The sequence below is a fragment of the Somniosus microcephalus genome, chromosome 12, assembly GCF_052327205.1.
Source record: "Somniosus microcephalus isolate GS21.2 chromosome 12, FLI_Smic_1.0, whole genome shotgun sequence".
Lineage (NCBI taxonomy): Eukaryota > Metazoa > Chordata > Chondrichthyes > Squaliformes > Somniosidae > Somniosus > Somniosus microcephalus.
Genome location: NC_140998.1, coordinates 58,254,178 through 58,276,608, shown reverse-complemented (window position 1 = coordinate 58,276,608; position 22,431 = coordinate 58,254,178). Strand labels below are relative to the sequence as shown.

Sequence of the window (22,431 nt, the reverse complement as noted above, 5' to 3'; positions counted from 1 at the left end):
AAGTCTGTAGGTATTATGGCGAATTAATACACAGACTACAAGAGTAACTTTAACAGGACTTTACTATTCGAAGGTCAGGGCGAATCTGCCCAATAAATCCTGACACAGCACTTATATACCGGTGTGGTCACCGTCGGTATTACAGTATACAGCAGCCAAGATAAAGTAGTGCCACACCTAAAATAGTTCTCTTAAAGGTGGACGGTTACATACAATAGTTCTCTTAAAGGTAGAACATTTACATACACTACAATCCTCCCTTTTTAGCTTACAACATACTTATTCCCCATTAACATAACATCATAACATATATACAACTTATGCAAAACAGTTCACAGATTCAGTCTCTCTGGAGGCTTCCTGACTCTGTCCGGATAACGCCTCGGTGGTATAGTAGTTTTCGGCGGGGTAGTAGGTTCTTCTGGCAAGGTCGATTCGGCTTGAAGGACAGTGTCAGGTTCATCTGATTCCAGTATTACCAGATCAGAGGTAGGTGCTCTGGGTATCTCTGCTTCAACATTAGCTGTGTAAGGTTGTGGAGTAGGTTGGTCCTTTGTGGATGACCCTATGATCTGGTCAACATGGCGCCTTATTATGCTGTCACCAATGTCCACGGTATACATCAGCGGCCCTAGCCTTTTCCCAATAGTTCCAGGCTGCCATTTCTCGGTACGGTAGTCCCGGGCCAAAACTTGTTGACCTATCTGAAAGGATCTAGTTGGCCTTTCATTCATGCCCTGAAATTGCCGGTTCTCTACGTCCCTTCTGACGTTTGGCTTAATCAAATCCAGCCGGCATCTTAGTCTTCTATTGAAAAACATCATGGCGGGAGTTTGGTTTGTGACCGCATGTGTTGCATTCCTGTACGCCAACAAGAAGTTATCTACCTTATGTTGTAGGTTGATGTCTTCATTACCCATGGCCTTTATGGCCTTCTTGAAGGTCTGGACAAACCTTTCAGCTAATCCATTGGTGGCGGGATGGTATGGGGCTGACGTGTAGTGCTTGACCCCATTCCTTTTTAAGAACTTCCTGAATTCTTCGGACACAAATTGCGGTCCATTATCAGAACAGATCTGTTCCGGCAGCCCATTCCTGGCAAATATGGTCCTTAATACTGTGATGGTTTTTTCCGTGGTGGTGGAGGACATCTTTATTACCTCCGGCCACTTGGAGTGTGCATCCACCGCGATTAGAAACATGGAGTCCATAAATGGACCAGCAAAGTCGACGTGTACCCTTTGCCAAGGAGATGAGGGCCACTCCCATGGATGCAGAGGAGCTTGTGGTGGTGCGTTTTGGACCTTCTGGCATCCTAGACAGCTCTTGGTTATTTCTTCGATGTCTCCATCAATACCTGGCCACCACACAAACGCTCTTGCTAGGTTCTTCATTTTCACTCCACCCAGATGCCCCTCGTGAAGCTCCTTTAGCACCTTATGCTGAAGTTTGGGTGGAATCACCACTCTAGATCCACACATCAAGGTTCCTCGGCACACTGACAGCTGTTCTTTTCTTTGCGAAAATGCGGGCAGCGTTGGTTCGCCATGTGCTGGCCATCCCTCCACTGTTAAATCATAGACTCGTGAGAGAGTCGGGTCATTTCTTGTTTCATTTTCGATCATCGAATTTGTTACTGGTAGACATTCCACTATGGATGAGTGGAACATCTCTACCGGGTCCACTGTAGCCGCCTCTTCTACTACTGGCAACGGTAGGCGCGATAACCCATCAGCATTTCCATGCTGTTTGGACCTTTTGTATTCGATGTCATATTGGTGTGCCCCAAGTAACACGGACCACCTCTGTAGCCTTTGCGCTGTCATAGTGGAAACGGCCTTGTTAGGGTTGAATATGGACACCAACGGCTGGTGGTCTGTCAGTAATGTGAACTTCTTGCCCTGCAGGTAATGATTGAATTTCTTTACTCCCCACACAAGGCTGAGGGCCTCCCTATCTATCTGAGCATAATTTCGCTCAGCGGAGGTCAATGATCGGGACGCAAATGCGACTGGCCTTTCCGAGCCATTTGGTAACTTGTGTGAAAGTACTGCTCCAATTCCATAAGGGGAAGCATCACAAGCTAGACGAAGAGGTAACGTTGGGTTGAAATGAGCCAACACTTCCTCAGAGGTAATCAACGCCTTGCTTCTGCGAAAGGCCTTCTTACAGTCCTCGCTCCACTTCCATGGTACTTCTTTCCGCAACAGAGCATTCAGCGGATGCAGCACCGTGGATAGGTTTGGCAGAAACTTGTGGTAATAATTAATCAACCCCAGAAACGATCTCAACTGTGATACATTTTCCGGAGCGGGGGCCTTCACGACAGCTTCTATCTTGTCAGGTGACTTGTGCAGCCCCTCTTGGTCAATGACATGACCGCAGTACGAGATCCGTTTCTGGAAGAACTCACATTTCTGGCGATTAACTCGAAGGCCATATTCCTTCAACCTGGTGAGCACCAGTTTCAAATTTGTGAGGTGTTCCTCCTCGTCTTCTCCCATAATCAGGATATCGTCCAAGTAACACTGCGTGCTTGGAATACCCTGTAAGACCTGCTCCATGGCCCTCTGCCAAATTGCTGGAGCCGAAGCTACTCCAAAAACCAGTCTATTATAACGATACAAGCCTCTGTGCGTGTTGATTGTGAGATACTGGCGCGACTCTTCCTCGACTTCCATTTGTAAGTATGCTTGTGCCAGGTCTATCTTGGTGAAGTGTTTCCCGCCAGACAATGAAGCAAAGATATCCTCAATCCGCGGGAGCGGGTATTGTACCGTGTGAAGCACCGGATTAACTGTGATCTTGAAGTCTCCGCAGATGCGGACCTTTCCCGGTCCCCCTGGCTTGTTACTTGATGAAGACTTCATGACGGGAACAATGGGTGTGGCCCACTCACTCCAGTCCACCTTAGACAGTACCCCTGAACGTTCAAGCTCTTCCAGTTCTGCCTCCACAGCAGGTCGTATCGCATAAGGTACCGATCTGGCTTTGAAAAATTTTGGGCTTGCATGTCCTGCAATCTTGATTTTTGCTTTAATTCCTCTCAGTGTTCCCAGTCCTTGCTGGAATACCTCTTTAGCTTCGTCCAATATTCTGGACAACCGTTCAGGTTTGACATCTTCCTTTCTGGAATCTACCGTCATTGTGTTTAGTGAATGCCAGTCTATCTTTATTTTCCTGATCCACTCCCGTCCCAGAAGTGGTGGACCTCCCTTGGGCAGCACATACATGTCCATCCCTTGGTGATCTTTGTCCTTGTATCTCACCTTGACTTTTATCTTTCCGATGGGGTATACTTTGTGCCCCGTGTATGTCTGCAATACTATCTCCGTATCCCGTAGGGGAATATGTTTGAATAACGTTTTGTAATCTTGCTTATTCATGACCGTCAACGCCGATCCGGTGTCCACTTCCATCTTCACTTGGACTTTTGCAATCTGTAGTGTGACCCAGATAGTTTGTCGGTCAGCTTCTTTACTCACATTGTGAATCCTCAGACTACCCAGTTCCTTGCTGTTGGAGTCTGAGTCCGAATTCTGTTCATCTGGACTCTTCCCAGTCACCTTATGTACCTTTCTGTACTTCTTCTGCGGTGACTTATTATTGCTGGTCTTCTTTCCTGACCGGCATACCTTAGCTATGTGACCAAGCTTGCCACATTTTCTACATTCCTGGTTTTTAAACCAGCATTGGTTCTGGTCATGTGTTGTCTCCCCACAACGATAACATTTCGTTGTACCCGAAGTCATTTGATCCACACTGAGTACCGCTGTCTTCCGCTGCATTTCCACCGTGCCTCTCGCTGCGGCTTCGTGCAATGCTGCAATAAGGACAGCCTTATCAAGTGTAAGATCGTTCTCTTCGAGCAGTCGTTTTTGTGTTCCTTCCTTCGACATCCCGCACACGAACTTGTCTCTCAGTGCCTCTGTCAGATTTACCCCAAACTGACAGTATTTTGCTAGCCTACGCAGTTCAACCAGGTACTCCGCGTTGCTTTCCACTTTTCGTTGCGTTCTCACATAAAATTTTGATCGTTCCGCTAACATCAGCGGTGCGGGGTTAAAATGATCGTTCAGGACAGCAACAATATTAGCGAAAGACTGATCCGCCGGTTTAGCTGGTGATAGAAGATGCTTCAATAACCCGTATGTCTTCGCACCCATTGAGTTTAGTAAGGTTAGAGCTTTGTCATAATTTGCTATCTTATTGACCTTACAATATATCTCGATGCGTTCTACATACGTGGCCCAATCTTCCACATCGGAATCGAAACCGTTGATGTTACTACGCTTAGGTATCTTCACACTCTTCCTGAGAAACAACAACGAAATATTTCTTTAACTTTTTTTTTTTCAAAATGGCGGTTTCCCGCTTCTGTCTTCTTCCCCGCCTACTGGCGGCTTCCCGCGTTTCTTCCCCTGGCGGGAGGGGTAAGCTTTTCCCTCGGGCGACGACCGCTGGCTTTCGGGGTTCGCAGCCTGCGCGTCGGCTTCAGTGCATTCCTTGTTCCCTTTTCTCGGCAGGGCAACCGGCGCTGGGTACAACCCGTTGATGGCGAACAGTTTCAGCCGCTGGGCTGGATCTCGCTCAGTCTCCCTCGCTCGGGCTCTGTCTCTCCTGCTCGCTCGGGCTCTGTCTCTCCCTCAGCGGCTTCCAATCGCGCCTCCCAGCCCTCTCGCAGTCCGGTGCTTTCCTCCCCGGCTGCGGCTGAGTTCGCCGCGATTTATTTATTTTTATATCTTCCCGCGCCTTACGATCCCGGTCGCAGCGCTTCGTGGCCTCGGTCGCTGCCCGGCCTTTTTCACTCCAATCGCGCCTCCCAGCCCTCTCGCAGTCCGGTGCTTTCCTCCCCGGCTGCGGCTGAGTTCACCGCGGTTTATTTATTTTTATATCTTCCCGCGCCTTACGATCCCGGTCGCAGCGCCTCGTGGCTTCGGTAGCTGCCCAGCCTTTTTCGCCGGTCGCGGTCTAGCTGTCTCACGATGCCGTTGCATCTCCCAGCCCCCTTGTACCGCGGCTTCCGTGCTCCACGTTGCCCCAGTCTCAGCGCCTCTGGGCCCGACTTCTGTCCGGCTCCTTTCCCCCGACCGTGGTCGAGTTCACTGCCCTTATCCTCCGTTTATTTTTTTTATTTTCCCTTTACTCACAGTCACCGTGGCCGACTTGCTTCTCGTGCTGATCGGCTCACTCACCACCGTGGCAGAAGGGACAATCAGTGCCTGTTGCTGATGGAAGGCTTCGTGTCTGAATTCTTCCTTCTTGCTCTGCAGACTCGAGTTTTCTCTCAGCAGAACGACGAGGCGGGTGCCTCTTCTCGACGCTCGTTAACTGCTTCGGAAGTATTGTTGCCGCAGGGTAAGATCGAACTCGTCGCCACTGTAAAGTCTGTAGGTATTATGGCGAATTAATACACAGACTACAAGAGTAACTTTAACAGGACTTTACTATTCGAAGGTCAGGGCGAATCTGCCCAATAAATCCTGACACAGCACTTATATACCGGTGTGGTCACCGTCGGTATTACAGTATACAGCAGCCAAGATAAAGTAGTGCCACACCTAAAATAGTTCTCTTAAAGGTGGACGGTTACATACAATAGTTCTCTTAAAGGTAGAACAGTTACATACACTACAGTTAGTTCTGTAAATGGCCATGCCCTTGCCTTTCTTTCCAGTTGTGATTTTTAAAAATTAGTTTATGGGATGTGGGCATCGCTGGCAAGGCCAGCATTTATTGCCCACCCCTAATTGCCCTTGAGAAGGTGGTGGTGAGCCACCTTCTTGAACCTCCGCAGCCCGTGTGGTGAAGGTACTCCCACAGTGCTGTTAGGGAGGGAGTTCCAGGATTTTGACCCAGCGACGATGAAAGAACAGCGATATACTTCCAAGTCAGGATGGTGTGTGACTTGGAGGGGACGTTGGAGGTGGTGGTGTTCCCATGCGCCTGCTACCCTTGTCCTTCTCGGTGGTAGAGGTCACGGGTTTGGGAGGTGCTGCCGAAAAAGCCTTGGTGAGTTGCTGCAGTGCATCTTGTAAATGGTACACACTGCAGCCACGGTACGCCGGTGGTGGAGGGAGTGAATGTTTAAGGTGGTGGATGAGGTGCCAATCAAGCGGGCTGCTTTGTCCTGGATGGTGTCAAGCTTCTTGAGTGTTGTTGGAGCTGCACTCAATCAGGCAAGTGGAGAGTATTCCCTCACACTCCTTACTTGTGCCTTGTAGATGGTGGAAAGGCTTTGGGGAAGTCAGGAGGTGAGACACTCGCCACAGAATACCCAGCCTCTGATCTGCTCTTGTTGCCACAGTATTTATGTGGCTGGTCCAGTTAAGTTTCTGGTCAATGGTGACCCCCAGGATGTTGATGGTGGGGGATTCGGCGATGGTAATGCCCTTGCCTTTCCAGTAGTGATTTTTAAATTTATTTGTTTATGGGACGTGGGCGTCACTGGCAAGGCCAACATTTTTTTCAATTTCAATTTGAAACATCAACCTTTTTATTTCTCTTTCAGATGTTAATGAACTGACTGTTTATTTACCACATTTGCTGCTTTTATTTCAGACTTCCAGCATTTGCATTGATTTTTCTTCTTTATTATTATCTCTGTGAACATGGGAACAGGAATAGGTCATTCAGCCCCTCAAGCCTATTCCGCCATTCTGTTAGATCATGGCTTAACTGTAGCTCCACTCCATTTATCCACCTTTGATCCATATCCCTTGATACCCTTGCCTAATACAAATCTATCAATCTCAATCTTAAATTCAATTGGCCCAGTGTCCCTGCCCCTTGGGGGAGGGAGGTCTAGATTTCCACTGGCCTTTGTGTGAAAAAGTGCTTCCTAATCTCATTTCTGAATGGCCTCGCTCTAATTTCAAGTTTGTGCTTCCTTGTTCTGGATTCCCCAACTGAGGAAATCGTTTCTCTGTAGCTACCCTATAAAATACCGTTATCATTTTAAAGACCTCAATTTGATCACCCCTCAACCTTCTAAACTCAAGGGAATACAAGGTAAATTTATGCAATCTGTTCACATAATTTAACCCTTTAAGCCCTGGTATCATACTGGTGATTCTGCGCTGTACTCGCTCCAAGGCCAATATATGCTTCCTGAGGTGTAGTGCCTAAAATTGAATGCAGTACCCCAGATGGAGTCTGACAGTAACAACTTGCATTTATATAGCGCCTTTAATGTAGTAAAAGCAAGGTTTTGTATAACTAAAGCATAATTCTAACCCATTTGAGATAAAAAAACAATATTCCATTAGCCTTTTTGATTTATTTTTGTACCTGTGCAGTAGCTTTTAGTGATTTGTGTGCATGGACATCCAATTCCCTTTGCTCCTCCACAGTTCCTGGTCTCTCTTGGCCTTAAGAAAGTATTCCAATTTGTATTTCTTGGATCCAAAGTGGATGACCTCACACTTCTCCATATTGAACTTCATTGGCCACAGTTTTGTCCACTCGGTTAATCTGCCTATGTCACATTGTAACTTCCTGCTCTCATCTACACAACTTACTGTGCCATCTAACTTAATGTCATCTGCAAACTTGGATATTGAAATCTCTCTTTCTTCATCCAAGTCCTTGATATGTATGGTGAAAAGCAGAGGCCCCTGTACAGATACATGGAGAACACCACTTGTCACATCCCGCCAATCAGAGCACATTCCCTTTATCCCTACTCTGTCTGCTGTCTCCCAACCAATTACCAAACCATGCCATGAATCACAGAATCACAGAAACCTCACAGTACAGATAGAGGCCATTTCGGCCCATCGAGCCTGCACCGACACATATCCCACCCGATCCCCATAACCCTTACACCAACACATATCCCACCCTATCCCCGTAACCCCACGTATTTAATCCCCCTAACACTAAGGGTCAATTTTTATCATAGCCAATCAACCTAACCCGCACATCTTTGGACTGTGGGAGGCACTTTTATTTTTGCTAATAATCTCTTGTGACTTGGTTAGATTTTTGGCCATCCTCCCCAAAACCTATTTCTTTATCCGCACAGGTAGCAAGTCTATTGTGCCTGTTGAACAGGACCAGATTCTCCACTTCCTCTTTCTCTGTCTCCACAAGGCTCCCCCTACCCTGCAGACTGTCGGTCGCACACTGCTCTTCCTGTACTTGTATCTTTCGATGTGGTGTGACTGTGTTTTGGAGTAAACTAACCGAATATTCCACCCCTCTCTTATGTGTTGGAGTGCCTCTAACTCGTGCTCAGGCTCAACGATTTTGAGCCGGAATATAGACACCGAGTAACTTCCGTGTATTGCATGTGCAATTCATGGGATGATGTGTATTCCAGTATCAACTTTTACTCATTGCATTATTGCACTGACTTCACAGAATCTGCCTTTTGCTGTGTAATTGGCACCTGATTTTGCATCTGTAAATCAAACCTGATTTATACTGCTACATGTTTACAGAGTTAACATTTCAGTAACAAATTCGGAAATAAATGTTGCCACAGTTTGAACTCTGATTGAACCTGTAATTGGATCTCGTCCTATCCCAACAGGCTTTGTGGCTAAAAAAAAAGTCTCCTTACACTGGAGACATTAATAGGGTGACGCCATTCTTCAGGCTGGCTCCTGTCCAGCACTGATTGCTTCTACTGTTGGAAGAGTTCCACCAGTGTTCTTCCCATGAGGGTAGGACATTTGGCCAATAACCATTTTAATTCATCACGAGAGAGTGGCTGCAAAACTTTTATCAATGATCAATGCAACCCTGCTGCTTGGAATCACCCCAGGCAACCCAAATTGGAAGGTCCATTGATAGCCAGAGTGACCTGACGCAAAGACGCGACAGGATTTACTCGCCTCCTTATATACTTCAGAGAGAGAAAGGAAAAACATAGCGAATATTCAGACATTATGTTACAAGGCTGTCATAAGGAAACAATTGTAAATTGTTATTTATGTCCCAGGGGCTGAGGAAAATAAATATGACTTTGTTCCATTTGTATTCCGCATAATCTCTTTGCCCAGTGATGTTTGAAAATATATATCCAGAAAGTTAGAAAGTAAAATAGCATAAGACTGAAAGGACCCTAGAGAACTGAGGAGAGCCTGATGCTTTTCTGAGTGTCTGATGAATAAATTTACCATTTGCAGGCACCTGGGTGGAAATAAAATGCCCAAGGGCTAGCCAGTTAAATAAAAGATATGGTCTAGAAATGGCATAGTTATTCCAGTGTGTAGCTTCACTATATGGTAGTGTGACAAACACTGGGTCTGGAACAAAGCTTTCAGTGGTGGAGGATGTAATTGTCAAGCTCCACCTGCTGGATCTGTGCTGGTATTGCAGTGTTGCACAAAAAAACTCCTTCAAAATAAAGGCCCAGATTTTGCAGTAAGGATAACAGTTATTCAGTTATAAATCTGACAGCAACTTCCAGAGTCCACACATGCACAGTTAAACACGAAAATCACAAAGTTGCTGTCCTAGTTGCCCTGCTCCTCCAGAAGCTGTTCTATACAGGTATCTCGCCAAGAGACTCGGCGTTCAAAAACATGGAAGGGCATGAAGTTACTGTACTTACCCATTAGATACCCACTAAACATGCCAGAAAAAGTTAGGGTTGGTCCATTCAAACGTAAGTGAATTTTTAACGGCGTGATACTGCCAAGCAACCTCTGTGGCACTGAAAATTAACTCTTAAAAGTGTGGCGTCTCATTCCTTCAGGTTTTAATTATTGTTGGAGATTTTTATAATTAAATATTTTTTTCTGTCTCTTTTATCTCTCAATCTCATCTTTCTTGCCCTCTCTTTATTTTGCTTTCTGTACATGATTTGGCATTAAATTAAATATTCGAACTTGTACTCCCTGGTTTAGACTCTGCGGCCTAAAAATTCGGTTGCTTTGCGCCTCCCGTTAGCGCCTGAAGAGGGCACTAATGGGGCGCAAAGCAACTAGCGCCCAGGCGCGGCATGATGCGCTATCAATTACTCATAAAAGACTGAGAGTTAGAAGAGTAACCAAAGGCTTTTATTAACAACAGAATGGAGGTCTGCCTCGCGTGGTCGACCGGTCCATGATACTAAGGGCTGGGGAGCAGTCACCTTTATACTAGGACCTGTGGGAGGAGTCAGCCGAGGCATGTCCAGGCATGTACACAGTGGAATACAAACAGGACAAACAGGAATACAAACAGTGGTTTACCACATTCACCCCTTGTTTAAAATTGAGTCCGGCGGGGTGAAGTGTATTAAAAGTTAGTGTATTGGAGTCTCTCCGGAGGTCTTGTCTGCCGCTGTGATCTGCGTGGCGACGGCAGGGGTAGTGAAGTTTCCGGCGTCGAGTCCAGCGTAGGCTGTGGCACAGGCGTGTCGTCCTCATAGATGTCGAGCGGGTCGCGGGGCCCAGGCCTGCCGTCTGCTGGGGCTGGATATCGGATCGTGGGGGGGGGTGGTAGTGGGTAGTGGGTTACTGCGGCCCCCGAGGGTGCAAGGTCTCTTATGGAGACTGTGTCCTCCCGCCCGTCCGGGTATGCGATGTAAGCATACTGGGGGTTGGCGTGGAGGAGGTCGACCCTCTCGACCAGGGGGTCCGTTTTATGGGTCCTCACGTGTCTTCTCAGTAGGACCGGCCCTGGGGACGTCAGCCATGGCGGTAGCGATGTCCCCGATGTGGACTTCCTTGGGAAGACAAACATTTTCTCATGAGGGGTGGCGTTAGTGGCAGTGCAGAGCAGTGACCGAATAGAGTGGAGCGCATCGGGGAGCACATCCTGCCAGCGGGAGGTTGGAAGGCCCCTAGACTTTAAGGCTAGCAGGACGGCCTTCCAAACTGTCGCATTTTCTCTTTCCACCTGTCCGTTCCCCCGGGGGTTGTAACTGGTGGTCCTGCTTGTGGCAATACCCCTAGTTAGCAGGTACTGACGGAGTTCGTCGCTCATAAACGATGAGCCCCGGTCGCTATGGATATAGCTGGGGAAGCCGAACAGGGTGAAGAGGTTGTTCAGACATTTAATGACCGTGGCACTGGTCATGTCCGGGCAGGGGAAGGCGAACGGGAAACGGGAGTACTCATCAATAATATTGAGGAAGTACACATTGCGGTCGGAGGAGGGGAGAGGCCCTTTAAAATCGACGCTCAGGCGCTCGAAGGGGCGAGTGGCTTTTATCAGGTGGGCCCTGTCTGGTCTATAAAAGTGCGGTTTGCACTCAGCGCAGACTTGGCAGTTCCTGGTCATGGTCCTGACCTCCTCAATAGAGTAAGGCAGGTTGCGGGCCTTGATGAAGTGGAAGAACCTGGTGACCCCCGGGTGGCAGAGGTCATTGTGGAGGGCCCGCAGTCTATCGATCTGCGCGCTGGCGCAGGTGCCACGCGATAGCGCATCCGGGGGTTCATTTAGCTTCCCGGGCCGGTACAAGATCTCGTAGTTGTAGGTGGAAAGTTCGATTCTCCACCTCAAGATCTTGTCATTTTTGATTTTGCCCCTCTGCTTGTTGTTAAACATAAAAGCAACTGAACGCTGGTCAGTGAGCAGGGTAAATCGTTTTCCGGCCAGGTAGTGCCTCCAATGACGCACAGCCTCCACAATCGCCTGGGCCTCCTTCTCAACAGCGGAGTGTCTGGTCTCCGGGCCTTGGAGGGTTCGTGAAAAGAAGGCCACGGGTCTCCCCGCCTGATTGAGGGTAGCGGCCAGGGCAAAGTCAGACGCGTCGCTTTCCACCTGGAAGGGGATGGATTCGTCCACTGCGTGCATGGTGGCTTTGGCAATGTCCTCCTTGATACGGTGGAAGGCTAAGCGGGCCTCTGCCGTCAAGGGAAAAGAGGTGGACTTGATCAGCGGACGGGCCTTGTCCGCATAGTAGGGGACCCACTGGGCGTAATAGGAGAAAAACCCTAGGCACCTCTTCAGGGCCTTGAGGCAGTGGGGCAGTGGAAGTTCCATAAGGGGACGCATCCGGTCGGGGTCGGGGCCGATGACTCCGTGTTCCACAACACAGCCAAGGATGGCGAGGCGGTTTGTGCGGAATATGCACTTCTCCTTGTTATATGTCAGGTTTAGGAGTTGGGCGGTGCGGAGGAATTTTTCGAGGTTTGCGTCATGGTCCTGCAAGTCACGGCCGCAGATGGTCACATTGTCCAGATATGGGAAAGTGGCCTGCAACGCATTTTGATCTACCATCCGGTCCATCTCCCTTTGGAAGACGGAGACCCCGTTGGTGACGCCAAAGGGAACCCTAAGGAAGTGATAGAGGCGGCCGTTTGCCTCAAAGGCAGTGTACTGGCGGTCCTCAGGGCGGATGGGGAGCTGGTGGTACGCTGATTTCAGGTCAATGGTCGAGAAGACGCGGTACTGCGCGATCTGGTTGACCATATCAGCTATACGGGGGAGTGGGTAGGCATCCAGCAGGGTGTAGCGATTTATTGTCTGGCTGTAGTCGATGACCAGGCGCTGCTTCTCGCCGGTCTTAACGACCACAACCTGGGCTCGCCAGGGGCTGGTGCTGCCCTCAATAATCCCTTCTTTCAGGAGCCGCTCCACTTCGGTTTTAATGAAAACCCTGTCCCCGGCACTGTATCGCCTGCTCTTTGTGGCGATGGGCTTACAGTCGGGGGTGAGGTTAGCAAACAGTTGGGGGGGGGTGACTCTGAGTGTGGAGAGGTTGCACCTGGTGCGCGGCGGGCAGTTTGGAAGCTGCTGGCTGCGGACTGTGAGTGGGGGTAGGGGTCCACCGTACGCCATCGTAACACTTTTAAGGTGGCACTGAAAATCTAACCCCAGCAGGATGGCAGCGCAGAGGTCAGGCAGGACCAGAAGTTTAAAATGATCGTACACGGTCCCGTCTACTACGAGTGTCACCACGCAGTAGCCGCCGATGTCCGCCGACTGGGACTCGGAGGCCGTAGAAATCCGCTGTTGCGCAGGCAGGACTGGGAGAGAGCAACGCCGCACCGTGTCGGGGTGGATGAAGCTCTCCGTGCTCCCAGAGTCAAAAAGGCAGATTGTATCGTGACCATTTCCTTAATGTCCATTGTGGAACTGGCCAGTTGGTGCGGTCTCGCTTGGTCCAGTGTAACGGATGCCAGCGTAGGGGTCGGTGTGTCGCTGCGGGTATCAGATGAGGCGGTGTCGGGGGCCTGCTGCGTCCCGGCTGTCGTCCAAGATGGCGGCGTCCATGATCCCCATGTGGCTGGAGGCGTCCAAAATGGCTGCTGTACCGGTGATTCGCACATGGCCGGGGAGGTCCAAGATGGCGGCCCGCATGGCCCACACGCGGCGCTGCTGGGGTTCGGGGTGGCTTTGGCCCTGCAGACGCTAGCGTAGTGTCCCTTCTTCCCGCAGCCCGAGCAGATCGCGTTTTTCGCCGGGCAGCGCGCTCTGGGGTGTTTTGCCTGGCCACAGAAGTAGCATTTCTGGCCTTGGGGCACTGCTGTCTGGCCTTGGGACACTGCTGCGGTAGTTGGGCCGTTGTTGGGGTGTGGCTGGGGTGGCACGGCGCTATGAGGCGGTCCTACCGTGTCCCAGGCTGTCATTCCCCGCGGCGTCCACGGTGCAGAGGAGTAGGCATCCATGCCCTGGTAGGCTGCATCCAACGATAGTGTGAGTTCAGAGGCCTTGTTGAGGTCGAGGTTACTCTGCTCCAACAGTCGCTGTCGGGTGTAATTGGATCTGTGGCCCGCTACAAAAGCATCCCGGATAAGTTCCTCTGTGTACATGGCGGCCTTTACATCCTTACAACCACAGGCCCGGCCAAGCACAGACAGTGCCTGAAGGTATTCCACGGTCGATTCCCCAGGTTGTTGTTTACGACTCCCCAGGAGGTGCCTGGCGTACACTTCGTTCACTGGGCGCGTGTACTGGTTCTTGAGGAGCTTGATAGCGTCCGCGTACGAGGTCGCGTCTTGGATGACCGAGTACACTCGGTGGTTCACTTTGGAGGTCAGGACATCCAGTTTGTCCTCGTCCGATTTGATTGCTTCGGAGGCGGTCAGGAATTTTTCGAAACACTTAAGCCAGTGAGTAAACTTGGTGGATGAGTCCGCCTCCCGATGATCTAAGTCCAGGCATGCTGGTGTGAGGATCTTCTCCATTATAAAATGTTGTTAATAAAATTGATGCGCTATCAATTACTCATAAAAGACTGAGAGTTAGAAGAGTAACCAAAGGCTTTTATTAACAACAGAATGGAGGTCTGCCTCGCGTGGTCGACCGGTCCATGATACTAAGGGCTGGGGAGCAGTCACCTTTATACTAGGACCTGTGGGAGGAGTCAGCCGAGGCATGTCCAGGCATGTACACAGTGGAATACAAACAGGACAAACAGGAATACAAACAGTGGTTTACCACACGGCACCAGTAACACCTCCTGCGAAATTTAGCGGGAGGTTAGCAGCGGAGGTAACTGTTGGTGCCCCGCGGCGCTGCGCCGCCGGCGATGAAGTCATTGCCGTGCGCAGCGCCCCGCTCGCGCCCTGGCCGCGATCTTCAGTAGCGCCCCCTGACTTACCGCCGGACGTTATGTCCGACGTTTTCAGGGGGGGCCTATCTACAGCCGGGGCGGCGTTAATAAAAGGGGAGGGGCCGGGTGGCCATTTTTGTTGCTGGCCGCCTGCCAGCACCTGCCCTCGTTGCCATCCCCGGCCTCCTGACCAGCCCCCCCGCGGTGTGCCGGCTGCGCTCCGTGAGCCCGGCACTTCTCTTGAGTGCTGGGCTCTTTTGCCAGCACTCCGATCCCTGGTGGCCCAGCTGGGCCCAGGTTGCGTTGTGCTAGGCTCCCCCCCTTTAAGAAGGGGAGGAAGGCCTGCAGGACCGCGGCGTGACGTACCACAGCACGTGGAGCTGCGGCACATAGCACTGCGATATTCACTCACAGCGCCCCAAGAAGGAGGCGGGACGCTTCCAGTAGCGCTCCGCTTCCCTCTTGGGGTGCTACCGATGAATTTCAGCTGCGGGGAGCGCTCATTTTTTTGGGGCGCTAAAAGTAGCGCCCCAAAGGAGGCACGACTCAATTTATCCCCCTGCATGTCTCTGTAAGGATTCTTCAATCTGATTGGTTATGGAGACACACCATTGCTTGCCCTGTTTACATAGGTCCTAAATCCCCTGTAGAGGGTGCTGTGCTGTCTAATTACCACAAGTTCCAGTGCAAAAGCCCATAGAAAGTCTGTGGGCAAGCGTAAGTGTAATGAATGGCTGGCGTCGTTCACTCGTCACTGACGGCAAAATCTGAGCGAATGTACAATCCAGTCAATACCATGCACAAGCTGATAAGAAGTTCCAATAAGACACCAGCTCTCATTTGCACTTTCTCATAATAAGTTAACTGTTATAATCCACTGTTAGCAACAGGACACTTAGAAAATATCAACGGGATTAGACAAAGTCGCCATGGATTTATGAAAGGGAAATCGTGTTTGACAAACCTACTGGAGTTTTTTGAGGATGTAATTGGTAGAATAGATAAGGGAGAACCAGTGGATGTGGTGTATTTGGATTTTCAGAAGGCCTTTGATAAAGTCCCACATAAGAGGTTTCAGTGTGCAAAATTAAAGCACATGGGATTGGGGGTAATATCCTGGCATGGATTGAAAATTGGTTAACAGGCAGGAAACAGAGAGTAAGAATAAATGGGTCTTTTTCGGGGTGGCAGGCGGTGACTAGTGGGGTACCGCAGGGATCAGTGCTTGAGCCCCAGCTATTCACAATATATATCAATGATTTGGATGAGGGAACCAAATGTAATATTTCCAAGTTTGCTGACGACATGAAACTAGGAGGGGTTGTGAGGAGGATGCAAAGAGGCTTCAAGGCGATTTAGACAAGTTGAGTGAGTGGGCAAATACATGGCAGATGCAGTATAATGTGGATAAATGTGAAGTTATCCACTTCAGTAGGATTAACAGAAAGGCAGAGTATTATTTAAATGGTGAAAGATTGGGAAATGCTGATGTACAGAGGGACCTGGGTGTCCTTGTACACCAGTCACTGAAAGCAAACATGCAGGTGCAGCAAGCAGTTAGGAAGGCAAATGGTATGTTGGCCTTCATTGCAAGAGGATTTGAATACAGGAGCAAGGATGTCTTACAGTTATACAGGGCCTTGGTGAGACCACACCTGGAGTACTGTGTGCAGTTTTGGTCTCCTTACCTAAGAAAGGATGTACTTGCTATAGAGGGAGTGCAGCGAAGGTTCACCAGACTGATTCCTGGGATGGCAGGACTGTTGTATGAGGAGAGATTGGGTCGACTGGGCCTGTATTCACTAGAGTTTAGAAGAATGAGAGGGGATCTCATTGAAACGTGTAAAATTCCGACAGTGCTAGACAGACTGGATGCAGGGAGGATGTTTCCCCTGGCTGGGGGGTCTAGAACGAGGGGTCACAGTCTCAGGATACGGGGTAGGACATTTAGGACTGAGATGAGGAGAAATTTCTTCACTCAGAGGGTGGTGAACCTGTGGAATTCTCTACCACAGAAGGCTGTGGAGGCCAAGTCACTGAATATATTTAAGAAGGAGATAGATAGATTTCTAGACACAAAAGGCATCAAGGGATATGGGGAGAGAGCGGGAATATGGTATTGAGATAGAGGATCAGCCATGATCATATTGAATGGCAGAGCAGGCTCGAAGGACCGAATGGCCTACTCCTGCTCCTATTTTTCTGTTTCTATGGCAACACTTGGTATTTAGTGGTAAGTGATTGTTCACGTTAACTTATGGTAACAGAAATAGAAAGAACCAGACCATATTGCATTAGCTGATCATGAGGTACCTCATTGATAATCTCATTCATACCAGTCACAGTTACTTAAAACAACAGATTACCTTCCTCTCGCCTTTAGTGAGTAACACTTTATAATATATATAAAGAAAATGCTGGAAATACTCAGCAGGTCAGGCAGCATCTGTGGAGAGAGAAACAGAGATAACGTTTCAGGTCAATGACGTTTCGTCAGACTAACACTTTATGTTGCTTATGTTACATGATGATGACTAGAGAACATAAGAACAACAATGGGGCTTTCAGCCCATCATGCCTGTAGCTCTATCTTTTAAATTGCAATTTCCTGCCTTTTCCCCATATCCTTTAATACCTTTAATTCCCAAGTAAACATCTATCTCCCTTCCAAACACTTTAATTGGCTTCCTTTCTATGGCCCTTGGGGGCAATGTGCAGCATATTTCCACAAGGTTTTGCATGAAGAAGTTTTTCCTGAATTTACTTTTAACCTGCTTAGCTCAAATTCTAAGAGACCTCCTAGTAAATTATGAGCTGAAAACTTGAATATAGTTTCTTCTATTTCCAGGCCCAGTTCATTTAAAAACTGGGACCCCAAGCACCAGTCCCACTAATCCAAGAATGTCCCTTTTATCCCAACTCTCCCTCTTGCCTCACAGTTAGTTTCTTGTTGATGCTCCAAGGCTATCTTCAATTCCGCATGCCTGAATTCCAGCTAGCAATTGCTTGTGTGGAACCTTATCAAATGCCTTCTGAAAATGCATTTATATATCACAGGAACAATATAGGAAGCGGAGTAGGCCAGTCAGCCCCTCACGCCTGCTCCGCAACATCCTTTGATTCGCTTTTGTCCACCACCTCAGTGACAATGCGAAGAACTCAATTAGGTTAGTTAGACATGATTTTCCTTTCACAAACCAAGCTGACTTCCCCTAATCAGCTTATACTTTTCCATGTGCTCATTTTTTCTGTCCCTGATGATGGGTTCTAGAAATGTTCCCAGTGTTAAATTCACTCGCCTACAGATACAGGAAACTTTCGATTTACCAGCACCTAAATAACCAGAAATCTCGGTTAACCGGCAAAATGCAGGAGTAGGTTCAGGTAACTTTTATTACTTGCCTTCCTCCATTTGTTGCTGTGCAAGGGTGTGGCTGCAGCTGTTGCTAAGCTACAGAGACGCTTGCAACTTGTGGCCATTGTTCTGAAGCTGCAACAGGGTTTGTTGCTTTATACGGAGCTCTCAGCTCCGTATCTTTTACTATAGCTTTCGGTTATCCGGAATTTTTGATGAACCGGCACCACGTCGGTCCTGTCCGTGCCGGATAAAAAAAAGTTTCCTGTACCTGGTTTGTCTACTCCTTTTTTGAATGAAGGTGAAAGGTTAGACAATAGACTCTTAATGGAGCAGAAATAGAGCCAAAGACACTACAGCTGAATTTAAAAATCTAGTTTGGGAGAAACACCTCATCCACAATAGAAATACAGGACCAGATATTTCAAAATTGTTGTTTAATTCCATTATAGTTTGAGTTATGAATGTGCTATATATAAAGGATTTGTGAAATTCAGAATAATTTATGAAATTCTCAACAATCAGTTGAAATGCCACGCAAACACAGAATAGCAGCGCCCATACTCCAGTTTCAAGGAGGTTCTGACAGATTTCAGATGCCAACATGCCTCAGGAGGATGGAAATGAAAGATGTAAATTAAACTTCACAGAGCAGGAAATTAATAGTGCATCAGGGACTGTAGACAAAACAGTGAGTAACTGGGCAAATATTGCAAGCAAAAAAAATGATCAAACCTCATCAAAACGTAAAAAGGTGTTTAATAAGATGGGCATAGCTCATTCTGCCCTTTCACTTCGACTTGCTGGAAAACAGATATTATTCAGATTACAATCATGTCACATTGTCCGAAACAACAAAGCAAAGCTCTGTGGGCATAATAATAACAATTAACAGGAGAGAATAACAGTAGCAGCAGAAAATGGATAATGTGATGTCCAGAAACAACACTTAGAAACTCTGCCCCTGAATTTCCTCATAAGTTGGGCACAAGCGGCCTGACTGGGTGGAGAATCACTGAGCCTCTACCCAGAACGTTTGCTAATGGCAATATTTGCATGGGCCTGGGCCGGGTGGAACTTCCATCTAAACGTGGTCTGTTAAAGGAGCACTGACTAGAAATTTAACTGGACCAGACACATAAATACTGTGGCAACAAGAGCAGGTCAGAGGCTAGGTATTCTGCGGTGAGTGTCTCACCTCCTGACTCCCCAAAGCCTTTCCACCATCTACAAGGCACAAGTCAGGAGTGTGATGGAATACTCTCCACTTGCCTGGATGAGTGCAGCTCCAACAACACTCAAGAAGCTCGTTCCAGTTCAAAGCAGCCCGCTTGATTGGCATCCCATCCATCACCTTAAACATTCACTCCCTCCACCATCGGTGTACCATAGCTGCAGTGTGTACCATCTACAAGATGCACTGCAGCAACTCACCAAGGCTTCTTCGGCAGCACCTCCCAAACCTGTGACCTCTTCCACCTAGAAGGACAAGGGCAGCAGGTGCATGGGGACACCATCACCTCCAAGATCCCCTCCAAGTCACACACCATCCTGACGTAGAAGTATATCGCCGATTCTTCATCTCGCTGGGTCAAAATCCTGGAACCCCCTCCCTAACAGCACTGTGGGAGTACCTTCACCACACGGACTGCAGCGGTTCAAGAAGACGGCTCACCACCACCTTCTCGAGGGCAACTAGGGATGGGCAATAAATGCTGGTCTTGCCAGCGACGCCCACATCCCATAAACACATTTTAAAAAAAGGAGGGCCTAGCAGGAGGGCTTTCGCATGCCTGGATTCCCACTGCTCCAGCCTCCATTATATCAGTGATCTGGATGCCAGTTTGGTGGGTGGGGGAAGTGAGGCTCACCAGAGTCTTCAGGCCGGGGCCTTGCTGTGAAAAGCTCTGGAAATGCTGCCAACAAAATGTCCAAATTGGTCCTTTTATTAAGGGGGCCAAGCAGCTGCAGAGTTTGGCCTTCCGGTTGCGGGGAAGGGCCAACAGTGGCCCACTCCCGTGCAACTATTTAAATGAACTGACCCTGGATACTCCGGCAGGGTCAGCAGAACCCGCTCTGCTGCCATTATACTGACAGAGTGGGTACGAGGATTTTCAGGCCCAATCCAATAAAACTGAGAATCTGTATATACATTAGAAATAGTTACGAATGTAATCTCATAATCTCAGAGTTTGATGTTTAGCAAGCACTCCAGCTGCAATTTCAAAGTTTCTAACATCACTCTTGCATTTTTGGGTTTGTTTACCCATTTTACTGTAAATATTTTTGGCTTCTCCATTTATGCCTCCTCTTGTAGGTAATCTTATGTTCATTAATAACTAGACATTCTTATTATGAACACAGTTAGCTTCTAGCTAGTCATTTATTCAGTACACGTTCTCTAGGTACAGTATCTGTAGAGATGCAGCATGTGTGCTTCTGTGTGCAGGCTGCGATCTTGACTGTTGCCTTGTGGGTAGCCTAGTGCCTCATGGGTAATGTAGTTTTAATATCTATACAGCTGGGTAGTGTAGTCTTATATACATACAGCTATATACAGCTCTACACAGCTCTACGGCTCCACCTAGTGTCCACTATAGAATGACATGTTATTGATCATTACATCCCCCTTTCGTGAAGGTTTAACAAAATCAATATCAATCAACTGTCAAGAAAACAATAAAGATAATATCAGTAACACTTTTGTTAGTGCTCTATAAACATAAACATTTTCAAAACAGTCAACACATTTTCAAAGCTTTACATTGTACTCAAAGATTAAGTCTATCAGGCTTTTTTACTTCACGTGTGAATCTTCTCAACACGGGTAAGTCTGATGTGTCTTCATGAGATTGTTCTGGCGGTGAATGACAAGATGCAGTTGCGGCATTGTCATCAATCTGGTCTTGAATAGTCTCTTGTGTTTTTAGGAGGGAACGGCGGTTCCTCCTGAGAATCTGTCCTTCCTCAGTTCTAACAGTGTATGACCTTGGTCCTACTTCCTCAAGAACTGTAGCTTTCCTGTTCCATGCATCTGGATCCTCAATCCTGACAACATCATCCCTTGTCAATGGTTTTAGAGTTTTGGATGACTTGTCATAGTATGATTTCTGTTTCAGCTTTAACAGTTGAAGTCTCTGTCTCAGTTCCTCATTTTGCTGTTCTTTTGCACAGCAGGGTAGCGTGGTGCGCAACTTGCGACCCATTAGTAGTTCAGCAGGTGAAGAACCACAGTCTAAAGGTGAGGCTCGGTAGCTCAGCAGGGCGAGATAAGGATCAGACTTGCTTTCTGTCGCTTTTCTTCAGTAGCTGCTTGAGAACTTGAACACCTTTCTCTGCCTTACCATTTGACGGAGCATACAAAGGACTGGATGTGATGTGCTGAAAGTCATAATGTGCTGCAAACTGTTGCCACTCCTTACAGTTGAAGCACGGACCATTGTTGCTAACGGCAATCCTGGGAATTCCATGTCTGGCGAAGATGGATTTCACATGCATTATGACACTGCTTGCTGTGGTGCTTGAGAGCAGCGCCATCTCAGGATAGTTAGAATAGTGGTCAATCACTATTAGATAGTCTTTACCATTTAAATGAAAAAGGTCCATACCAACCTTTTGCCATGGTGCTGTTGGTATGTCAGCTACTATCATTGGTTCCTTTGCTTGTTTGTTTTGGTGTTTCTGACATGTCTCATATTTGCCTATCATGTTCTCAATGTCCTTATTTATGCCAGGCCAATAAACAGTGTCTCTTGCCCTCCTTTTACATTTTTCAATTCCGAGGTGTCCCTCATGAATCCTTTTGAGCATGTCTTGACGTAGAGCCTGTGGAATGACTATTCTGTTCTGTTTTAGTAATAGTCCACTTGCGACACTCAATTCTGACCTTATGTGAAAATATTTTGGACAGGAACCTTTTGGCCAACCATGATGAATGTTCTCTATTACTGTTTGTAATACTGTATCTTTTACTGTTTCTTCTGCTATTTGCTTTGATTTTGTGTCTGACACGGGCAGCGCAGCAGTGACCATACTCACATGAACATCCACGTCTTCTTCAGTAGAGCTCACATGACTCATTGTGGGTGCTCAGGATAGTGAATCTGCTAACACTATGTATTTGCCTGGTGTGTAGATCAGTTCAAAGTCATATCTTTGCAGCTTCATCATGAGTCGTTGAATCCTTGGAGACATCTCATTCAGGTTCTTTTTTATGATGGCAACCAGAGGGCTGTGGTCTGTCTCAACTGTGAAGGTGGGAAGTCCATATATGTAGCCATGAAACTTTTCTAGTCCAACTACCAAGCCTAGACATTCCTTTTCACTCTGGGCGTATCGACACTCAGTATCAGTCATAGACCTGGAGGCATAGGCAACAGGCTTCCAATCTTCACCCTCTGCTTGTAGCAAGACCGCACCTAGGCCATCTTTTGATGCATCCGTTGACACTTTGATTCTTTTTGTTGGGTCAAAGAAGGTGAGTACAGGTGTGGTTGTCAGCACTGTTTTGAGGTTTATCCACTCTTGTTCATGTCTTTCCATGCGAACTCATTTGTTTTATGTAGCAGGTCTCGCAGACAGGCTGTCTTGGCTGACAAGTTAGGAATGAACTTTCCAATGAAGTTTATCATCCCCATGA

The 22,431-nt window shown here is 47.9% G+C and overlaps 2 protein-coding genes across 3 annotated transcripts in view; one reads left to right on the top strand and one right to left on the bottom strand.

Annotated features, from left to right (window-relative positions):
* The window catches only part of mdga2a (MAM domain containing glycosylphosphatidylinositol anchor 2a), a 1,193,698-nt gene that overhangs the window by 920,464 nt on the left and 250,803 nt on the right, over positions 1–22,431 (top strand). The window lies entirely within an intron of this gene.
* LOC147109216 (uncharacterized) overlaps positions 10,015–22,431 on the bottom strand; it is a 370,234-nt gene continuing 357,817 nt past the window's right edge. Inside the window, exon 2 of the mRNA XM_086002929.1 lies at positions 10,015–10,660. Coding sequence (XP_085859055.1) covers positions 10,577–10,660 — 84 coding nt within the window. The 3' untranslated portion in view covers positions 10,015–10,576. The remainder of the gene's footprint in view (positions 10,661–22,431) is intronic.